General features: G+C 44.8%; 1 protein-coding gene across 15 annotated transcripts in view; it reads right to left on the bottom strand.

Annotated features, from left to right (window-relative positions):
• The window catches only part of TMEM117 (transmembrane protein 117), a 360911-nt gene that overhangs the window by 73883 nt on the left and 266351 nt on the right, over positions 1 to 20677 (bottom strand). For all 15 annotated transcript variants that reach the window (XM_045032325.1, XM_045032335.1, XM_045032344.1 and 12 more), the window contains one exon: positions 3540 to 3699. In XM_045032325.1, the coding sequence (XP_044888260.1) occupies positions 3540 to 3699 (160 nt within the window). The remainder of the gene's footprint in view (positions 1 to 3539; positions 3700 to 20677) is intronic.

The following is a 20677-nucleotide window of genomic DNA, read 5'->3' as shown; positions in this document are numbered from 1 at the left end:
CAAAATTGGGGCCAAATTCTGAGTTGGTTTAAGCAGACACATTAAAGTCAGTGGACTTGCACCTGCTTCCACCATGTCTGAAATTGGACTTTAGTTTTACCATGAAAAAATGTGCATGTGTAATACTGACAGACCCTGGTCATCATCAAGCAGGATTAAATCTGGAACCTCTGGAGCTAAATGCATGAGCCTCTACTGCATGAGCTGAAAGCCCCAGGGCTCTTAGCTAAGGCTGTAGCAGACTCATTCATCTGTAAGTAGTCTCGGTGCCATTAGAGGGGACAGAACACCACTCCCAGGAGGTGTGTGGGTTACACATTCTCTTTCTTTTAAAAAAATACAGCTACCAATCATCTCCCTCCTGCCTTCAACCTCCACATTCTCATGGCCTCAACTTCCCCTCCTTTCTCTTCTGGGTGCTGTGTAATCTCACATCTGCCTGCTCCACTCTACCAAGATTGCTTTCATTAAGCACACTCATGAGTTGCCTATTGCCAGATTCAAGGAGTTCTTCTCCAACCTTAACATTATTGATCTATCTGCTGCTTTCGACAATCAGCACCCCCTCCCAATCTTCCTTGGCTTTCTCCTCTCTGTGGGTTTAAAGTCTAACTCAGGATCTGCTTTCATGGCTTCATTTACTGTGTCTACATTCATGATTCTCAAATCTACATTTCAACAAATGGCATCTGAAATCTCTAGCTTCTTCTGGATGCCCAGCCACCAACTCAAACGGAAAGGGCCTTATTCTCAATGTACAGTAGAGAGAGTGGTGGTGGGATTGGCGGGGAGGGAAGACATGGCTATAGGTTTCTGACACTGCCTGGCCCCGAAAAGGAAGTAAAAAGAAGTGCACAAAACAATCAGCATAACTCAGTATCTTTCCCTGTGTAACACTTGGCCTCCAATATTCCCACCACCCCCTTTGTTTATGGCATCACTTGCTATATTATGTCTAATTTATAATGTTAGCCCTCCAGGGCAGGGTCCTGTCACTTCTTCATTTGTTTCTACAGTGCTTTGCTCTATGGGGGGCTTGTATAAATATTAAATTCTAATAATACTGAGCAGGCAAACTTGTCCTTTACATTAATGTAATTATTTTTCACAGCATCAAGAATGGCTTTCCAAACTCAGTTACTTTTCTCCTGTTGCTAAACTTTGTCACATTGATAGGAGTAATGCTACCATTCAAATGAAGAAAAAACATATTTCTATACACTACTCAGTTAGAACATTAAATGAGATTTCATCTGTGCCCTTAATTAATATCATCCTCACATGGAAATTAGAGGATTTAACCCAATACTGTTTTTTGTTTAGTCTGCTATTCTGCTGGAAAAGCTTGTTGAGATCTATAAAAACCAGCACTACCCTTAAAGAGAATGTGTGCATACATTTAATTCCAAAATATGCTTGCTTCCCTCTAGTATAATCACAGGGTCCTGATTCTAATATTGATTTTTGCTTGTAATTTAATACTGCGCTGAGTCAGCTTGCTTTTATTCCCATGCAAAGCACTGATACTACAACCACAATGTAAATAAAATGTTTCATCTTAGTTGTGCATTCTGAATAAATATCTTTAAATAAGTAAATAACTCCACTATACAAACACCATTCTTTCACATGGCTTGGGTAGGTAGCAATGACCACAAATTTATATCTAGATTTGATAGCCAGCATATTGCTGCAGCAGTGAGCTGGTGAATGTCTTTCAGACCCCCAACAAAACAACAAAGGGGACACTAAGATCTGATGTGCTCCATCTTTTGTGCATGGTGACCACAGCCACAGATAGAAGTTTGGAGCAAGATGACAACCTTCATGTGATGCTCCTGTTAAGTGTTGGTATTTTTTGTGCTTTGTGCAAATTCACTAACATACCAATGTCTTCAAGTGGCCTCTGGACATTGCATTACTAACCTCCAAGTGAAAGTAGAAATTATATATATATGTGCAATTAGAGCAAGTCTTACTTTATGTCATAAAAATATGGAATAGGGCATCCAACAGGTCTTTTCAAATAAAAATTCTCTAAACTCAAAACCCCTTCAAAATATGGTGACTTCATTTTTCAAACTCAAAAGGATGGTTTAATAATGATTTTGGGATTAAGACAGCCCCGTTTCTATATGTGGCATACAATAGTCAGTGGAGGATAGGAAGCTATCTGGTGCATTTCTATTCATTCTTTCATTACAGTTATACAAAGTAGATCCATTTATTATACACCCTCTTGCATCTTTTTAAAAGACCAAATTAAATGTAAAATGCAGAATGGGAGAAAAGAAAGCATCATAAAGGACTCACTCACCAACAGAAGTTGGTCCAATAAACGATATTACCTCACCCACCTTGTCTCTCTAATGGGCTCATTAGACATTTAATCTGAACTTCTTTTCTTAACCTTCTATTCAAACAACAAACAGCACATTGGTTTACTCCTGGACACTTAAAATGAAGCAAAACTGTAGAAGTTTATACCCCTCTGATGTCCCATTACAGTGCTGATAAAATCTAGCTGCCACGTCATTGTCACTTCTGTGGTAATTACTCTGGTGATGGATACTCGTCACTATTTACAGGAAAGTTGGTACCTCATCAAAGAGAACTGGACACCTCTCTGATTTGGTTACCTTTGTTAATAGATTTCAGTAATTGTGAACAAAGATGCGATAGCATGTCCAAAAAGGAGGAAACCCAACCAGTTATTATGGACCTCTTCATTAAACTTCAGCCGAACGATGCAATTCTGGGACAGAGATAACGTTGATCATTTTGAACACTAAATGGCCTCTTCCAAGTCAGCCAAAGTGACCTTTCTTGCTAGAGTATCAGAGTTGTCTTTAGACACCACTATGACAAAACTCAAGCAATAGACAGAGGTGATGGGTAAGGCATAATGGCACATGAAACAAGTTGTTTGGACTTATATCTACTGCATATACTCCTTTCTTAATTTCCAGATACCAAAGAGCAGCCATTGGAAGGAGTTACACTGACTGGTGAAAGACATTGCAATGCAGCAAACTGTCACTGAACAGAGTAAAAATATTGTTTACATGAAAGTGGAAATATTGAATATTGAGAGCAAGTGTTCATTTTCATCACAAAAATGCATTCCTATATCGTGTACATTTCAAATATTGTAAGCCTTTGAAATGATTGGCAGTTTTTCTTCCCTTGCTTTGCTGAGTTTCTCTCATCCTCATAATAGAGGCTTTACATTTACAAAATGACTAGCTTCCCATTTTTTCCCCCCAGTGTAGTTTTGGCAGAAAATACCTTCCCATTTGGAAAGTCACCAAGTTCTTACCTGGCACTCTTAGCAAAACAAATCAGCAATGTTTTCACAATACAAGGCCAACTGGCTTTTACAAAGTCCCTGAGAATGTTGATGTAAAATCTCTCAATAGCAATTGCAAATGAAACATTTATTTAACTTTATGAAGTCTCAGTTGAACAGTGTTTGCTCTAGTGGAAATACGGTGACTAGGCAGCTTCAGCAGCCTGAATGAAACATTAAGACAGTGTACCTGCATGATAATAAGAAGGTCAAACACTAAGATGAAAGAAGCCAGGAAGGCTCTTGAGACCTCATCACTTGGCAGAAATCCACGATTCAACTTGTCCCAGCTGATCCAGTCAGTAGTGATGACAAGCACAACCACAGAGGTCAAAGTAAATAGAACAGTCCTGCAAGGGAAAAAATACTTCAGGAACAATACTGTATAATACAATTCTACATTATTTTTTCTCTCCTCTAACAGTTAACTAATACTTTATCGTACTGTACTGCAGACCAAGTGAGCTTGAAGAAAATTATGTGTAAAAGTAGGTAATTTTACTCAAGATATAAAAGGTGCTGGACAGATCTTTAGTGCAAAGAAATGTGCTAGCCGTTTCCAAACAAGCTACATCATTGTATTTCAGTTTCATACTTTTCATATATATTGTAAAGACTAATAAAGACAAATGTAATATAATAAACCAATAATTATTTGTAAAAGTACCAAGACTACCATGGCGCCTTTGAAAAATGGAATGCAGACTCACTACCCCTGCATCGTGTTTACGATTACACTCATCAGCCTTCAGTCTGGAGCCAAGGTTCCTTTCGGGCGTATATTCTATGTCCAAACCAGAGCTAGCATCATTAAGGGAGTACCTCCAGAAAAACCTAGCTACAGTTACGAACACCAGAGTTACAAACACACCAGTCGACCACACATCTCATTTAGAACCAGAAATACACAATCAGTCAGCAGCAGAGACCAAAATCACACACACAAAAACAGCAAAAACAGTACAATACTTTGTTACATGTAAACTACTAAAAAAATAAAGGGAAAGTTTAAAAAAAAATTTGACAAGGTTAGGAAACTGTTTCTGTGCTTGTTTCATTTAAATTAATATGTTTAAAAGCAACATTTTTCTTCTGCATAGTAAAGTCTCAAAGCTGTATTAAGTCAATGTTCAGTTGTAAACCTTGGAAAGAACAACCATAACCTTTTGTTCAGAGTTACGAACAAGCATGATTCCCGAGGTGTTCGTAACTCTGAGGTTCCATTCTAATGCTTTATCCGCTGCTCTGCCTCCCCTGAAGGTATCCTGGTACCTTTACCAAAGAAGAAAGACAGCTCCCTGAGATTTTGTAGACTACAAGGCTCTGAACCAAATAACTATATGCAATGGTTACCCTTTACCATTAATCCCAAACTCTTGGATCAAGTATGGTCACTGCGGGTGTTTATTAAAGTGGACCTCAGAAGAACATATAATCTAGTTCAAATTGAGGCAGGGGACAAGTGGAAGATAGACTTTAGAACAAGGTATAGACACTTCAAGTATTTGGTAATGCCCTTTGGACTCACCAATGCTCCCATCACTTTTGAGCACCTGATCAACAAGATATTTTGAGATATCCTAGACCAGTTTGCTGGCATATCTAGATGATATTTTACTCTATTTCAGTAGTCAAGCAAGCCACAACTATCATGCCCGTGAAGTTCTCACATGATTGACCCAGCATGGGTTATATGAAAAACTGGAGAAGTGTGTATTTGAGCAATCATCCATCAAATTTGGGGGTTCATCGTGTCAGCAAACAGACTATGCATGGATTGCAGGTATCTGCAATGTAGGACTTGTTTGAACCCTGGAGCATCTGAGACATCGAGAGATTCATTGGGATTGCCAAAGGTCGCTGCCCCTATAACTGCAATCCTCCAAAAACCTGCAAGGTTTCACTGGCCCCTGGAGGCCTTTGAACTCCTGAAGACAGCTTTCATATCTTCCCCAGATCTGGTCCACCCTGATCCTCACCTACCCTTTGTCCTTGAGTATGACACTTCTGATGTAGCCATCAGGGCAGTATTGTCCCAAGAAACAGGGTCCCAGCATGGAATGCATCCATTTGCATATTTTTCATGACAACTCACCTCAACCGAACACATTTATGAAATAGCAGACAAGGAGTTACTCGCCATCAAGCCTGGATTGGAGATTTGGCGACAATACCATGGGGGAATCAAATACCTCATCCTAATCTTAACTAACCATAAGAATCTAGAATAGCTACAATCTGCCAAGGCTCTGAATCAGCAGCAGTTGATCTAGGAGTTTCACTTCCTAGATCTCTGGCTGCAGGCATCCACCACTGGCCAATTGGTATGGGTCAACCAGGTGCTCAAACACCTGTTTCCTGAACCACTCCCAAAACAACTGGGTTGTGGTACTCCTGATCACTGAATTTGCATATAATGTGGAATACTCCTCTACCCAATCCAGCCCCCTTTTCCTCCAGCCATGGTTTTCATTCTTGTTTCCACCCTTCTGTCCTCTTGTCCACAATGGTTTCTGCTGCCTCTGATCTGGTGCAGACCATTAATTGAACCCAAGACAACCTAAATGAGCATCTGGAAGTGGCCGAAACAGCCTACAAATGCCATGATAACAAACATAACCGGAAGCCACAACTATAAAGGCAGGCCAGAAAATATGGCTGTCCACAAAACACCTACAGACCATCTGACCTGCACACAAATTAGGTCATCAATAAAAAGGCCCTTTCACTATTACTCAGGAGATCATTTGAATTACAACTCCCTTGAAGCCTTTCCTTGACAATCCGTTCTCCAGGCAGCATATACCATCTCCATCCCTGGTTCAAGTTCAAGACCATGAGGAGTACCTTGTTCATCACATCCTGGACTTCCAAAGTCACAGAGGGACCCCATACTATGTGATTGATTGGGAGGGCTATGGGCCCAAAAATGCTCTTAGGAGCTAACTCATCATGTGCACACCCCTGAAAAAGTATGGACCTTCCACAGGAATCATCCTGAGAAGCATGGCCCCAAGGCATCCAGGGATCACCCTTGAAATGGGTGTTTGTGGGAATCAAATTTCAAATCCAGGCTTGTGGGGCTGCCAAGCCTTATCCTCTGTCCCATCAAGCTGCAAGGGCTGACATGGGAACTGCTGCTAATACCGCACCCAGATGCTATACCTGCTGACTCAGAAGGGTCAGATGACTTACAGCAGACCAGTGATTGGACATCATTGGATGTAAAGCTTCCTGTTCCTGTCCCATCCCTTGTCCGAGCAACTAGTTGCTAGGCCTGTTGTTGCCCAGACCTTAAAATCAAGTCCCTGTTTCCTTGCCTGGTTCTTGTTCCTCATCCCTGCTACCACACCTCATCCCTGTTCCTCATCCAGTTGCCAGCTCTGGCTTTGACCTTTGGCATTATTTCTGAGTCTGACTCTGGCTTGACCCCGATCCCGATGCTACTCCTGGCTCCAGTCACCAGACAATCCACATTACAGGCCCTGACACATACAAAAATAAATATTTGGTTTTGGCTTCAGTGGTGCTCTGGAATTTATTCCAAGGCATTTAAACTCTACGCATTTTCTTCAGCTAAGGCAAAGCAAACTTGAGAATACTTCCAGACATGACCAATACTCAGTAGAGTAAAAATAAAAGATAAAAAACCGGCAAACAGATAGGCACTGATAGATACATAAATTTACAGAGATAAATCTTGCCGATGTCTGTGCAGGAGGGAAAAGCCACAGACCTTCACACAAGCAGTAGTGTATTCATGTGGGCATCTAGATAGCATCCTGGCATGCAGGTGGGTCTGGGGCAAAATCTGAAAGTGAAGCCCCCCCAGAATGCCAACAGTACAAAAACACGGATGGAATGGGGCACTGAAGAGCTGGCATGCCCCATAGTAACCCCGCAGCAGTGGCTCCAGTCCCCGCAGGGGCTGAGTCAGGCTCTCTGCTGTGCCAGGGCCGCAGTGCCACTCAGGTTCAGCCAGGCTGCCTGATCGAGGGGAAACTGGGCCAAACCTGAGTAGCATTGTGGCCCATGCACCAGGTCACAATGCCACTAGTTTGGGGGATCTCTCAAATCGGGGGCCTGGGGTATAAGGCTCATTCCCTGCCTCCCAGGTGGCCCTGCTGCCACAGCACACACGAGTGGACTATCCGATACATCTTGATAATACGTTAGAACACATGTCATCACCACACAGAACATGGTTGGTCTGGCCTGTATGCTGCTATTTACAGCAAGCCATAAACTAGTGCTGCAGCAGCAGACTACCTCTGTAGGAACCCTCCAAGAGTGGTGAACCAGAAGTAAAACATCACACATTTATTTTTATTTGTATTGTATTCGCCTCACTACATATTTAGTTACATGCACTACCATGGGCAGTGCCATGTTGTCATTTGGGTGTATCATCAGGATGTGGGCCTTAACATGTATGCATGACAAAGCATTTAGAACCAGATTCCAGGGTTTGCACATGCAAAAGCTCGCACACACTTTTATGCCTGCCTCACCTGCAGGCACACAAATTCCAATGTGTGTGCCCAGTTCCTGATTTGCATATACTCATATCTTGATGCATGCACAAAACAGAGGTTGAACATGAGAACTAGAGTTTTCATGCATGAAATCTGGGTACATGTACTTTTGAAAATCTGGCTCTTTATATGTTTAAACCAGGGTAAACCAGAAGAACTTCAGCTAAGTTAAGCTCTGATAACAATAAAACAGTCATGCTAGAAAGGGAAAGCTATTTGAAATGATTAAATTCAACAGAACACAAGTAAGGTTCACTCGCCTCTTTTTAACATATGAAACTGGAGCAAAGCCAAATATTTAATACAAGTCTTTTTGTAGCTATTTTAAAAACAAAATTGTTATGGTTTTGAGTTCACTGAATTTTTGCAAAATTGGAGCCTTGTCCCGACACTGCAGAAGGAAAGAGAAGACACCAGGAATATCATTTAATTGGACCACAGCTTTATTAAGTAACATGAGCTATCCAGCAATAAATCATCCAGTGCAGGCCACTCTTCCTTTGTAACCCATACTACCTGGGGAAGGCTGCCCTTAGCTACTACACACCCAACATTAATCTGGTCTGAACAGCATAACTGGTACCCCACTGTCCTCCTCTTAGGCCTGGTCTACACTAGGACTTTAAATCGAATTTAGCAGCGTTAATTCGAATTAACCGCTCAACCGTCCACACCAGGAAGCCGTTTAATTCGACATAGAGGGCTCTTTAGTTCGAATTCGGTACTCCACCCCGACGAGGGGAGTAGCGCTAAATTCGACATGGCTATCTCGAATTACGCTATGTGTGGATGCAAATCGAACTTAGTAGCTCCAGGAGCTATCCCACAGTGCACCACTCTGTTGACGCTCTGGACAGCATTCCAAGCTTGGATTTTCTGACCAGCCACACAGGAAACGACCCGGGAAAATTTGAATTCCTTTTCCTGTCTGGGCACTTTGAATCTGATGTCCTGGTTGGACATCAGGGCGAGCTCAGCAGCACCTGCAACGATGCAGAGCTCTCCAGCAGAGGAGTCCATGCAATCCCAGAATAGAAAGAGGTCCCCAGCATGGACAGACCGGGAAGTCCTGGATCTGATTGCTGTGTGGGGCGATGAGTCTGTGCTTTCGGAGCTGCGCTCCAAAAAACGGAATGCAAAGACCTACGAGAAGGTCTCCAAAGCCATGGCACTCAGAGGATACAGCCGGGATACAATGCAGTGCCGCGTGAAAATCAAGGACCTGAGACAAGGCTACCAAAAAGTCAGAGCGGCAAACGGACGCTCCGGAGCCCAGCCCCAGACATGCCGCTTCTACGAGGCACTGCATGCCATTCTAGGTGGGTCTGCCACCACTGCCCCACCAGTGACCGTGGACTCTGAGGATAGGATAGTGTCGACGGGCAGTTCCTCGGCGATGTTCGCCGATGGGGAAGATGAGGAAGGGTTTGTGGAGGACGACGCAGGCGACAGCGCTTACAATACCGCTTTCCCCGACAGCCAGGATCTCTTCATCACCCTCACAGAGATCCCCTACCAACCCTCCCCGGCCGTTAACCCGGACTCAGAATCAGGGGAAGGATCAGTTGGTAAGTGCTATAAACATGGAAACATTTATTTTTAAAAAAACAGGAATAAAAATGATATAAAAACTATATAAAAACTTTTCCATATAAAACTATATAAAAAGAAGGTCCACACATATAGGGATGGAACAGAAATCCTCCTGGGACACTTCCACGAAGCTCTCGTACAGGAGCTCGAAAAGCCTCCGCAGGAGGTTCCTGGGGAGAGGTGCCTTATTTGGTGCTCCGTGGAAGCACACTTTTCCGCGCCAGGCCATCCTAACGTACAGCGGAATCATTGCCTCCACCAGCATGGCAGCATACGGTCCTGGTCTGTGCAGGGATTCTAGCAGCATCCTCTCTCTCTCTCTCCGAGTGACCCGCCTCAGGGTAATCTCGTTCGGCGACTGCTGCATCTAATTAGGGCAATTAGTGTACTGTTACTATTGTGAATGCTTGACTTTTACTTTGCATAGCAATGACCTTCGTTTAACAGCCACGTGTTGGAGGCCGCAGAGGAAAAGCATACAGTGATCTTTCCCGGGCACAGCCGCGAGGGGCTGGAACAGGGTCAGACTTTATGCTTTCCAGATTGCCTTCAGCGGGAGGGCACAGCTATCCATTAACTGTTAAGCAGCCTATAGTGTAGTGCTTACCAGGCCTGGCTGCTACACGGATTCAGCTGTACCGCCCCGCTTGTCCGATCTCCTGTGCAAGACCGCAGCCAATGAAAGCGTATTCCGAAATCTCGAATTTGTCCTGAGAGCTCGTGAGACTAGGTGCCCTGTATGGTCTTGTTCACAGAAACTGAGTAGACTGTGTTCAGTGTTTGCAAACATGTATCTTTTCAAGGAAATCACTTCCTTTTTCCCATCACACAGCTGCGGCTCTTTCACGAACTGCCCCGGCATCCCCCTCACAGAGGCTGGCACAGATTAGGCGGCGAAAGAAAAAGACTAGGGACGACATGTTCTCGGAACTGATGGCCTGCTCCAGAGCTGAGGCGGCCGAGCAGAGCCAGTGGAGGGAGACCCTATGTCAGCACCAGCGCTCACACAGCGAACGGGAGGACAGGTGGCGGCAGGAAGACCAGCAGGCGACTCAAACGCTGCTTGGGCTAATGAGGGAGCAAACGGACATGCTCCGGCGCCTTGTAGATGTTCTGCAGGACCGCAGGCAGGAGCAGAGAGCCCCCCTGAACTGTATCTGCAACCGCCTTCCCCCGCCACAAAGTCCTGTCCCCCCCTCACCCAAAATCACAAGAAGGAGGGGCGCTAGGGGCCGTGAAAACTGTCACTCCACCCCAGCAGAGCGCTCATGTACCAAACAGCTCTCATGCCATAAATTTTGAGAAGTGCTTCCCTTCCTGGATCACCCAGTCCCAAATCCAAGTTTCATCCCCCCACTGTGTAGTGGAGTATTAAGAGTAGTTTGTTGTTATTCACTGTTTCCGTCACGTTTTCCTTGTCAGAAGACTTTGTGTGAAGGAGGGGGGGAGGGGTTTTTTAATTGCATAGGACAGCCTCCATTACCAGGGTACAGACTTGGGGGCAGGATCAACAGCAGGACACACACAGACTGCAGTCACTAGGCACCAGGGTCAGTCTGGGAGGTGAATGCTGCCCCGGGTCAGTCTGTGAGGTGTATGCTGCCCCAGGGTCCTAGCGCCTGCCATCCACAAATGGCAAGGCAGGCTGCCCTTACCATGCCCTTCCACCCTAGCCACGAGCCTCTCCGATGCCCTGAGCCCCAGCAAGAGCCCTCATCCACGGACACATGCTCACCCTTCCCACACACCCCTCACCCCTTCCTACGCCCCAACCCCCAGCCCAGAGCCTGCATCCAAACTCCGTCCCAAAGACGGCACCCCTCACCCCTTCCTGCAAACCCACCCCTTCCTGCACACCCACCTGCAACCGTCCTCCTCCCAGAGACCACTGTAGGAGCAGGAGCCTGTCATTCCTCTAGTGTAGAAGCGGTCTGTACATCAGTGCACACCGTACCCACCACAGTCTGCGTCCATGTTTCAACCCTTGAACAGGAATTCATAATTAAAGAAAACTTTATTAATAATCAGTGTTCCATTAAATTTATTTTAAAACGTGTGTTGGAAGGGGGGAAACCTGGAGAACGGGGTATGTAACCACAGATCGAAGTCAACAGTCACTGAAACAGGCTCTGGTTCAGCTTCTCTGTAAATCAACTGGAGAGTCATAGGTTACCCTGCTCTCCGAGGAACCTAGCTTTCAAAGCCTCCCGGATGCACAGCGATTCCCACTGGGATCTTCTATCGGCATGGCTGTCTGGCTGAGCGTAATCAGCAGCCAGGCGATTTGCCTCAACCTCCCATCCCGCCACAAAGGTCTCCCCCTTGCTCTCACAGAGATTGTGGAGCACACAGCAAGCAGCAATAACAACGGGGATATTTTTTTCGCTGAGGTCCGAGCGAGTCAGTAAGCTCCGCCATCTCCCCTTGAGACGTCCGAAAGCACACTCCACCACCATTCTGCACTTGCTCAGCCGGTAGTTGAAGAGTTCCTTCTCACTGTCCAAGGCGCCTGTATAGGGCTTCATGAGCCAGGGCATTAGTGGGTAGGCTGGGTCCCCGAGGATCACTGTAGGCATCTGCACATCCCCAACCGTTATTTTGTGGTCCGGGAAGAAACTACCTGCCTGGAGGCGTTTAAACAGACCAGAGTTCCTGAACACACGCGCGTCATGAACCTTGCCCGGCCACCCGACGTAGATGTTGGTAAAACGTCCCCTATGGTCCACCAGTGCTTGCAGCACCATAGAAAAGTAGCCCTTTCGGTTAATGTACTCGCTGGCCTAGTGGGCCGGTCCCAGGATAGGGATGTGAGTCCCATCTATAGCCCCACCGCAGTTTGGGAATCCCATCGCGCCGAAGCCATCTATGACGACCTGGACGTTTCCCAGGGTCACTACCTTTGAAAGCAGTTGCTCAACGATTGCGTGGGCTACTTGAATCACAGCAAGCCCTACGGTAGATTTGCCCACACCAAAGTGGTTCGCTACTGACCGGTAGCTGTCTGGCGTTGCAAGTTTCCAGAGGGCTATGGCCACTCGCTTCTGCACAGTCAGGGCTGCTCGCATCCGGGTGTCCTGGCGATTCAGGGCAGGGGACAGCAAGTCACAGAGTTCAAGGAAAGTGCCCTTACGCATCCTGAAGTTTCGCAGCCACTGTGATTCATCCCAGACCTGCAGCACTATGCGGTCCCATGAGTCCGTGCTTGTTTCCCGGGCCCAGAATCGCCATTCCACACCATGAACTTGACCCATTGCCACCATGATCTCCACTGCGCGGCGTACCCTGCTTTGTGAGAGGTCTGCGCCATTCTGTGACTTCCTGTCCTCACCGCGCTGACGGAGCCTCCTCGCCCGATTTCTCAGCAGCTGACTGTGGAAGAGGTGGACGATAAGGTGCAAGGAGTTGACAACGGCCATAAGTGCAGCGATGATCGCAGCGGGCTCCATGCTCGCAGTGCTGTGGCGTCCGCGCTGTAACCGACCAGAGAAGGGCGCGAACAGATTTCCCGCCGGCGCTTTCAGGGAGGGAGGGCGTGATTGACGGTTCAATGATGACAGTTACCCAAAACCACCCTCGACACATTTTTTTCCCCCAGCAGGCATTGGGGGCTCTACCCAGCATTCCAATGGGCAGCGGGGACTGCGGGAACTGTGGGATAGCTTCCCACAGTGCACCACTTCCAAAGTCGACACTGGCCCCGTTACTGTGGACTCAGACAGTCAAATTAGTGTACTTAGTGTGGATGCACAAATTCGACTTCATAAGGTCGATTCCACAAATTCGAGTTAAGTAGATTCGAAATAGTCTTGTAGTGTAGACGTACCCTTAGACAAGATTAAGGGGATGGGGAAGAGAATGTTGTCTCTTTGCTGCACCAGACATTAGGAGCCCTAGTCCCATTCCCCAGTTTCTTTAGGAGATTCTTTTCCAAATTAGCTTCCAATTCCAGCTTATCAGGGAACTGGGCTCCCTATTGAATGATTACCTGCACTGGATACCTGCCAAGTAGTGACAACAGACAGTTTACAACCTATCCTTCCCACCAGGTCTCTTGGCTTCTGGGACGAAGATATATAAACTCTATATCGCCCAGGCCTCTCTAGCTTGCAGTAAGGGGGAAAAAATTCTTCCCAGCCCCTAAAAGACAGCTAACATCATGCCCACAGGAAAACCTAAAAATCTGTCCCTACTCTAATCACAAATCTTTTGCTGCCAGGTGCAGAATGCAGCCTGGGCAGGGGAACGGTTTATAAGCTCTCCCCTAAGGTGCATACGAGCCAACTGGCTTACATTGTGCCCTGCTGTCCAACCAGTCAGCCAAGCAGTATCTCCCTCCTCAAGCCCATGAGCAGGCTGAGTGCCCACAAGTAAGGGAGTTAATAAAAGAGGGGGTGGGGGGAAATCCTTAAAGGGGCTTGGAGTTTTCCTTCCCCTGATGGCTGAGACAAAGGCTCCCCATGTCTGAGGTTGGGAGTGAATGTTACAAAATATTGAAAAAAATCTAGTATTTGTCATTATGTAGATGTTTGCAAAAGCCTGAAAAAACCATTTCCACTCACAATTTATACTAGAAAATTAATAATTCTCCCTCACCCGAAAGGACTAGTAGAGGGAGGAAGTGGGGGGATCTTGGAAATCCTGAATTATATTCCCTCCTCTGCCTCTGACTGACTGACAATAATTTCCACTCACTGTACACAGAACTTTACAGACACAATTAAATAATCACTTTACATCCATCATTTAAGCAATGCCTCATATCACCCTGTGAAGTAACTAAATATTATTACCCCCAATTCACTGTTTGGGGACCAGATTCTCTCCCTGTAGGCCAGGTCTTACACACAAGTTGAAACTGGCTGTGTTTAGTCTGCTAAGTGTTCCCTCAATGGAACAGATGTCTCAGCTAGTGGAAAAATCAATTTACACCTAGGTCGTCCACCAACCGCCCTCTCCTCTCCATAGACAACATGTCAGAAGGAGTGGGATCAGAACGCAGCTGTGCCTGGCCAACTCTCAGATGGCACGTGATCCCTTGGGGAATCAGCCAGGAGGCACAAGTTAGAGTAACCTGTGGCTGTTTTAATTTATGCTGGGGACAGACCTGGTAAAGATCCGTTCACAGAAACAGGGAACCATAACAAGCTCACTGATGACCCCCTCTCCTCCATTTGCCTGTGCTGAGTAGATCCCTGAACAGCACAGAATTTGTCCCTGGAAAGCTAAGGATAAGTTAAGTAACCTGCCCAAGTCCACAAAAATCAGTGCCAGAATCCAGACTCTCAGGCCCATGACAATTCCACTAAGTCACAGTACACCCAAAGCAAGTCACAACCTGTAACTTAGTTTCCCAGTCAGTAACATGGCAAAAATGAAGTTTTCCACAGGCGAAATTTGAAAATGCAGAAGGTTTGCATACAAGATATGCCCAGCCACATGTAGGTGGTAGATATTATTACCTACAATTACCAGCAACTTTGAGCTACTTATTGCAATTCTTATTTAGAATTTTCTTCTAAACCTTTCATGACCCTCCCACCTCTGCAAAAGCCTTTATGATGTTTTAGCTTTGATGATCAGGAAGTAAGAGTTCTGCTAAGATCAAGTGATGAGATGAAAGTCATACTTTGACTATTTTCCTGCTCAGTTCTTGCCTTTTGTGACAGGCCAAAAAGTGCATTATTTTTCCCTTTTACAAATCTTCCTATGTTAAAAAAAATTCAGTGTACTTGGTGAAAAGTAAGTTTTGAAACATATGTGGCACACCATTTTAAGAGCCTTATATTGCAAGTATATCCAGGAATAATTCCCATTGAACTCAGTTGACTGAAAATTGGCAAAGACACTGAATGCACGTTGAAGAGCCTATAGCTCAATACTTGTTCTTATTTTGGGTAGGAAGTTACATTAGTTACCCAGAATTAATTTTCGGAATGAAATGTCCATAGAAGTCAGTGGGAGGTCTGTTTGAGCAAGGAGTGAAGAATCAGATGTTAACCTACCGATCATTATCATGGCATGAAGCATGTGCACTTAATAATTTATTTAATGTGTACTTATGTAATAGAACAAATAAACTGGCATCCTCTCCAGGCATATGGAAACTGAAAATAATATTAATAATTAATTAGCATTTGTCAAACACTTTCAGCTTCTTGGATGGACGTGTTACAGGGATATAAAATACTGTGCTATTCATTATTTTCAAAATCATTAGGTATGCATTGAATAGCAATGAGTTATAGTCGGATGCATTTCATAAACATGCCAGGATAGTTAAAAGTACACTGAAAATAGAGATAGAGCAGGCAAAAACCAATTTGATTTTGCAACTCTTGGCATTTAGAAATGCTTTACAAACCTCCAAAAAGAAAGATTGTCGGGCAAGTTAAATATTTTCCATCAATTTTAATTTCAGAACTGGCTCAAACGCTGTCCCACAGTGTACAGTAACTATAAAGCACAACAGAGCTGCAGCTGTTCGTTTGCAAATGCCAACATTTTTTATTTTTCTTGTTTTAATTACCAAGGTTTCCAGTACTAAATCTGTTTCAAAAATGAATTTCCTAAAACCATTTAAAAATGAAATGTAAGATTTTTAGTCAGCCCAATGACTTGATGTCAGCACCACTTGATGCTGTTTCCGACACCCGTTTCGGACAGATCCTCAGCTAGTGCAAAATGTCCCAGCTCCACTGAATTCAATGTAGTGATGATAATTTACACCAGCTGAGGATCTGCTTCCTGGTTTCCTGAATGGCCTGAGATCACAGTTGCCAACTTTCATGCAGTAAATAAGCACCCTGCCTTTCACAATAAGCCAAAAATCAAGCTAATCCCATTTCAAAACAAGGCCAAAACAAGCCAATCGCTAAGAACCCCAACACTCTGTGTGACTAGATTCCCCTGTCCTGCAGTCTGGGACTGTGGTGGGCCTGCTGTGCACCCCTGACTCTCTCCCCCTCTTGCCCCTGCTTGCTGGGAGCCGATCAAAAAAAAGAAGCAACACGATACAACAAGCAACAAGCTACAAGCCAAACAAGCAACAAACTACAAGCCAAAAACTAACCAACAAGCAATTCACAAGCCAGTTAAGACAAAACCAAGCCCAATTTCTGCATTTTTTTCACGGGTTTGGCACGTCTGCCTGAGATCTCTTGCTCTCACAATAGCAGAGCCTGGGAATGCCAAAAGGGATGCATTGGGAGACTTATCTGCACTGGGTTTCTTTGGTTTAACTATGATCACAGAGAATAATGCCAGTGTTTGTTCTTACAGTGGGGATGGATTATGGAGAAGGCAGGTAGTGATAATGCTGCCAAAAATATAATATTTCAATTAGTGTCTTAAATTCCAACATTGATTTATTTGATATGATCTCACTTTAGTTCTTGACATCACCTACTGCATGTAATGCTGTCACTGCAGAGCACAGTGGGCCTGATTCTGACTTCACTTGCCTGTTTTTACAGTCATGTAATTCCAATTACTTCAATGGAGGTATTCTTGATTTAACCTGATGTAAGTGAGCTCAGAATCAGATCCACAGGGGCTAATTCACCATTCACTCACTCACAGTTGGTTTGCTGTATGGTAAGAGTGTATAGTAGCGGCACCAGGTAATAAAACGTGGCCTATAGGTGTAGGTTAATAGGGATTAACCCCTAATGCTATCTTGCTCGAACAGCAGTGTTACACAATACACGTACCAGATAACACTTAGAAATGCACTAATGTTTATTGAACATTATTGGAAAAACATGACTTCTTGTCCTGTGGAATTGTGATAGAGTAAAATATGGATGGTCCCGTTAGTGGAAAATCTTTCACACCAAGTACTTACAGAAGAGAAGCGCCACTGCATTAGGTATTTAGAAATTTGGTCACCCTTTTTAGTGAACTCAGAGGAGGAGGGCTCCTCAGCCAGCAAGCCAGAATCTTTAGCCAGGTTTCTTGAATATTAACCTGATCCTGAATAAGTAATAAGTAATCTACGATGGAGTATGTTAACATTATTGTAACTTTGCCTTAATGAAAAGTTTTGAAAAATAAAACAAAAAAAGAAATGCACCAATGAATATTTTAGAGCTACTATACACTTACTATATTAAGTATCAGAGGGGTAGCCGTGTTAGTCTGGTTCTGTAGAAGCAGCAAAGAATCCTGTGGCACCTTATAGACTAACAGACGTTTTGCAGCATGAGCTTTCGTGGGTGAACTTGCATCCGAAGAAGTGGGTATTCACCCACGAAAGCTCATGCTGCAAAACGTCTGTTAGTCTATAAGGTGCCACAGGATTCTTTACTGCTTTTACTATATTAAAATACTTTACTTACAAAGATCACAATTTTAATTACCAAAGTTATATATCACTTAGCTGAAAATATAATTTTGTTTTAAACTTTCTATACCGTGATCCTTTTAGACAGAAACATTACCATTGCAAGATTTCACCCCAATCTCTCTCCGCTGGTTGAAATTAATTGGTAAATGATCTGCATTAAGAAATTGGTATTTGCCTATATAATTCTGAAATGCCACAGTTCCCTTGACTTAGAATAGGAAATAACAGGGGGACGTGTGTAGCGGGACCTGTTCACAAATGTTGATTTTTTAATAGTAACCATGGTACAAGACTTGGGCTCTAAAAAACAGAGATATTAAATATTTTGGGGGCTCGCATTCCCCAGGAGACATCCCTGGTCTGTGCATGCAGCTTTTCTGTTAGGTGAGATGAAGGGACCAGGCAAGAGTGAACAGACCAAAAGTTCTGAAGGTGGAGAAAACAGTTCTAAGTCAATTTACTCTGTGTAATGCATCAAATATATATGTCTTAAACCATGGTTTAACACGGTGTGTCTGTACAGTCGCTATATGTGGTAGAAATTGTCCTTTGGCCAGCCTCATGTATGCCAAAACATTTCATACTACTCATGCCCAGAACATCTGTACTACTGGTGCAGAGGGGTTGCAGCTGTTGCTCCAACCTCAAGTGTCTGACAGCCTTGTGCAGCTCACTGGCTCATAATTTGTGTGGTAGATGTCATCTCCTCCACCTCTTCATACTCGTCCACATAAACCCTGATTATTATTAAATATTATTATTATTTGTCTTACTCTGGTGCCTAGGAGCCCTAGTCATGGACCAGGACCCCATTATAGCTGGTGCTGTGAGAAAAGACAGTCCCTGCCCCAAAAAGCTTACAATCCAAGCTCTGGTCTACACTACGAGTTTAGGTTGAATTTAGCAGCATTAGGTCGATTCAACCCTACACCTGTCCACACGACCAAGCCTGTTTTGTCGACTTAAAGGGCTCTTAAAATCGATTTCTGTACTCCTTCCTGGCAAGGGGTTTAGCGCTGAAATTAACCTCATTGGGTCGAATTTGGGATAATGTGTACGCAATTCGATGGTATTGGCCTCTGGGAGCTATCCCAGAGTGCTCCATTGTAACCGTTCTCGACAGCATGCTCAACTCAGATGCACTGGCCATGTAGACAGGAAAAGCCCCGGGAACTTTTGAATTTCATTTCCTGTTTGCCAGCATGGCAAGCTGATCAGCACAGGTGACCATGCAGAGCTCATCAGCACAGGTGACCATGGAGTCCCAGAATCGCAAAAGAGCTCCAGCATGGACCGAATGGGAGGTACTGGATCGGATCACTGTTTGGGGAGAAGAATCCGTGCAGGCAGAACTCTGTTCCAAAAGACAAAATGCTAATATATATGCCAAAATCTCCAAGGGCATTATGGACAGAGGTTACAACAGGGACACACAGCAGTACCACATGAATATTAAGGAGCTCAGGCAAGTGTATCAAAAAACTAAGGAGGCAAACAGTCACTCTGGGTCAGAGCCTCATACATGCCGCTTCTATGATGAGCTGCATGCAAGGGGGGAGTCTCACGCAACAGGGATGAGGATTTTGTGGAGGAGGAGGAGGAGGAGGAGGTTGAGGATAGTGCACAGCAGGCAAGCGGAGAATCCCTTCTCCCCGGCAGCCAGGAACTGTTCAGCACCCTGGAGCCAATACCCTTCCAACCCTCCCAAGGCGGGCTCCTGGACTATGAAGCCAGAGAAGGCACCTCTGGTGAATGTACATTTGTAAATATAATACAGGGTTTAAAAGCAAGTGCGTTTAATGATTAATTTGCTCTGAAGACTTGAGATGCATTCGCAGCCAGTATAGCTACTGGAAAAGTCTGTTAACATGTCTGGGGATGGAGTGGAAATCCTCCAGGGACATCTCCATGAAGATCTTCTGGAGCTACTCTAAAAGCCTTTGCAGAAGGTTTCTGGGGAGGGCAGCCTTATTCCATCCTCCATGGTAGGACAAAGTAGTCTGGAATCATTGCAGAACAGAGCATTGCAATGAATGGGCCCGGGCTTTGGTGGTATTCAAGCTACATCCGTTCTTTATCTCTCTGTGTTAGCCTCAGGAGAGTGATATCATTCATGGTCACCTGGTTGAAATACAGGAAATTTGTTTAACAGGACATTCAGAGGTGCCCATTCCTGCTGGGCTGTTTGCCTATGGCTGAAAAGAAATCATCCCTGCTGTTAGCCATGCGGTGGAGAGAGGCCCGTTCATGCTGAGCTGTTTGCGTTTGGCTGACAGGGATCTTCCCTGATACTAGCCACCCAGTGCGCAGGGCACCCAGCTGTGCTCTTCTATTCGCCCTGGTGTCTGGTTGTGCGTAATCGGCTGCTAGGCAATTTGCCTCAACCTCCCAATCCACCATAAATGTCTCCCCCTTACTCTCACAGATATTGTGGAGCACACAGCAAGCAGCAATAACAATGGGAATAAGTTAACTGTGATGGCGAGTTTTTAAATGTCCAAATGCACATTCTACCACCATTCTCCGCTTGCTCAGCCTATAGTTGAACTGCTCCTTACTACTATCCAGGGTGCCTGTGTATGGATTCATGAGCCATGGCATTAAGGGGTAGGCTGGGGTCCCCAAGGATAACTGTAGGCATTTAAACATCCCCAACGGTAATTTTCTGGTCTGGGAAGTAAGTTCCTTCCTGCAGCTGTTCAAACAGACCAGAATTCTTGAAGATGCGAGCGTCATGCACCTTTCCCGGCCATCCCACTTTGATGTCAGTGAAATGTCCCTTGTGATCCACCAGTGCTTGCAGCATCATTGAAAAGTACCCCTTGTGGTTTACGTATTGGCTGCCAAGGTGGTCTG

The sequence above is a fragment of the Mauremys mutica genome, chromosome 1 (assembly GCF_020497125.1).
Source record: "Mauremys mutica isolate MM-2020 ecotype Southern chromosome 1, ASM2049712v1, whole genome shotgun sequence".
Lineage (NCBI taxonomy): Eukaryota > Metazoa > Chordata > Testudines > Geoemydidae > Mauremys > Mauremys mutica.
This window is presented reverse-complemented; position numbering and strand designations above follow the sequence as displayed.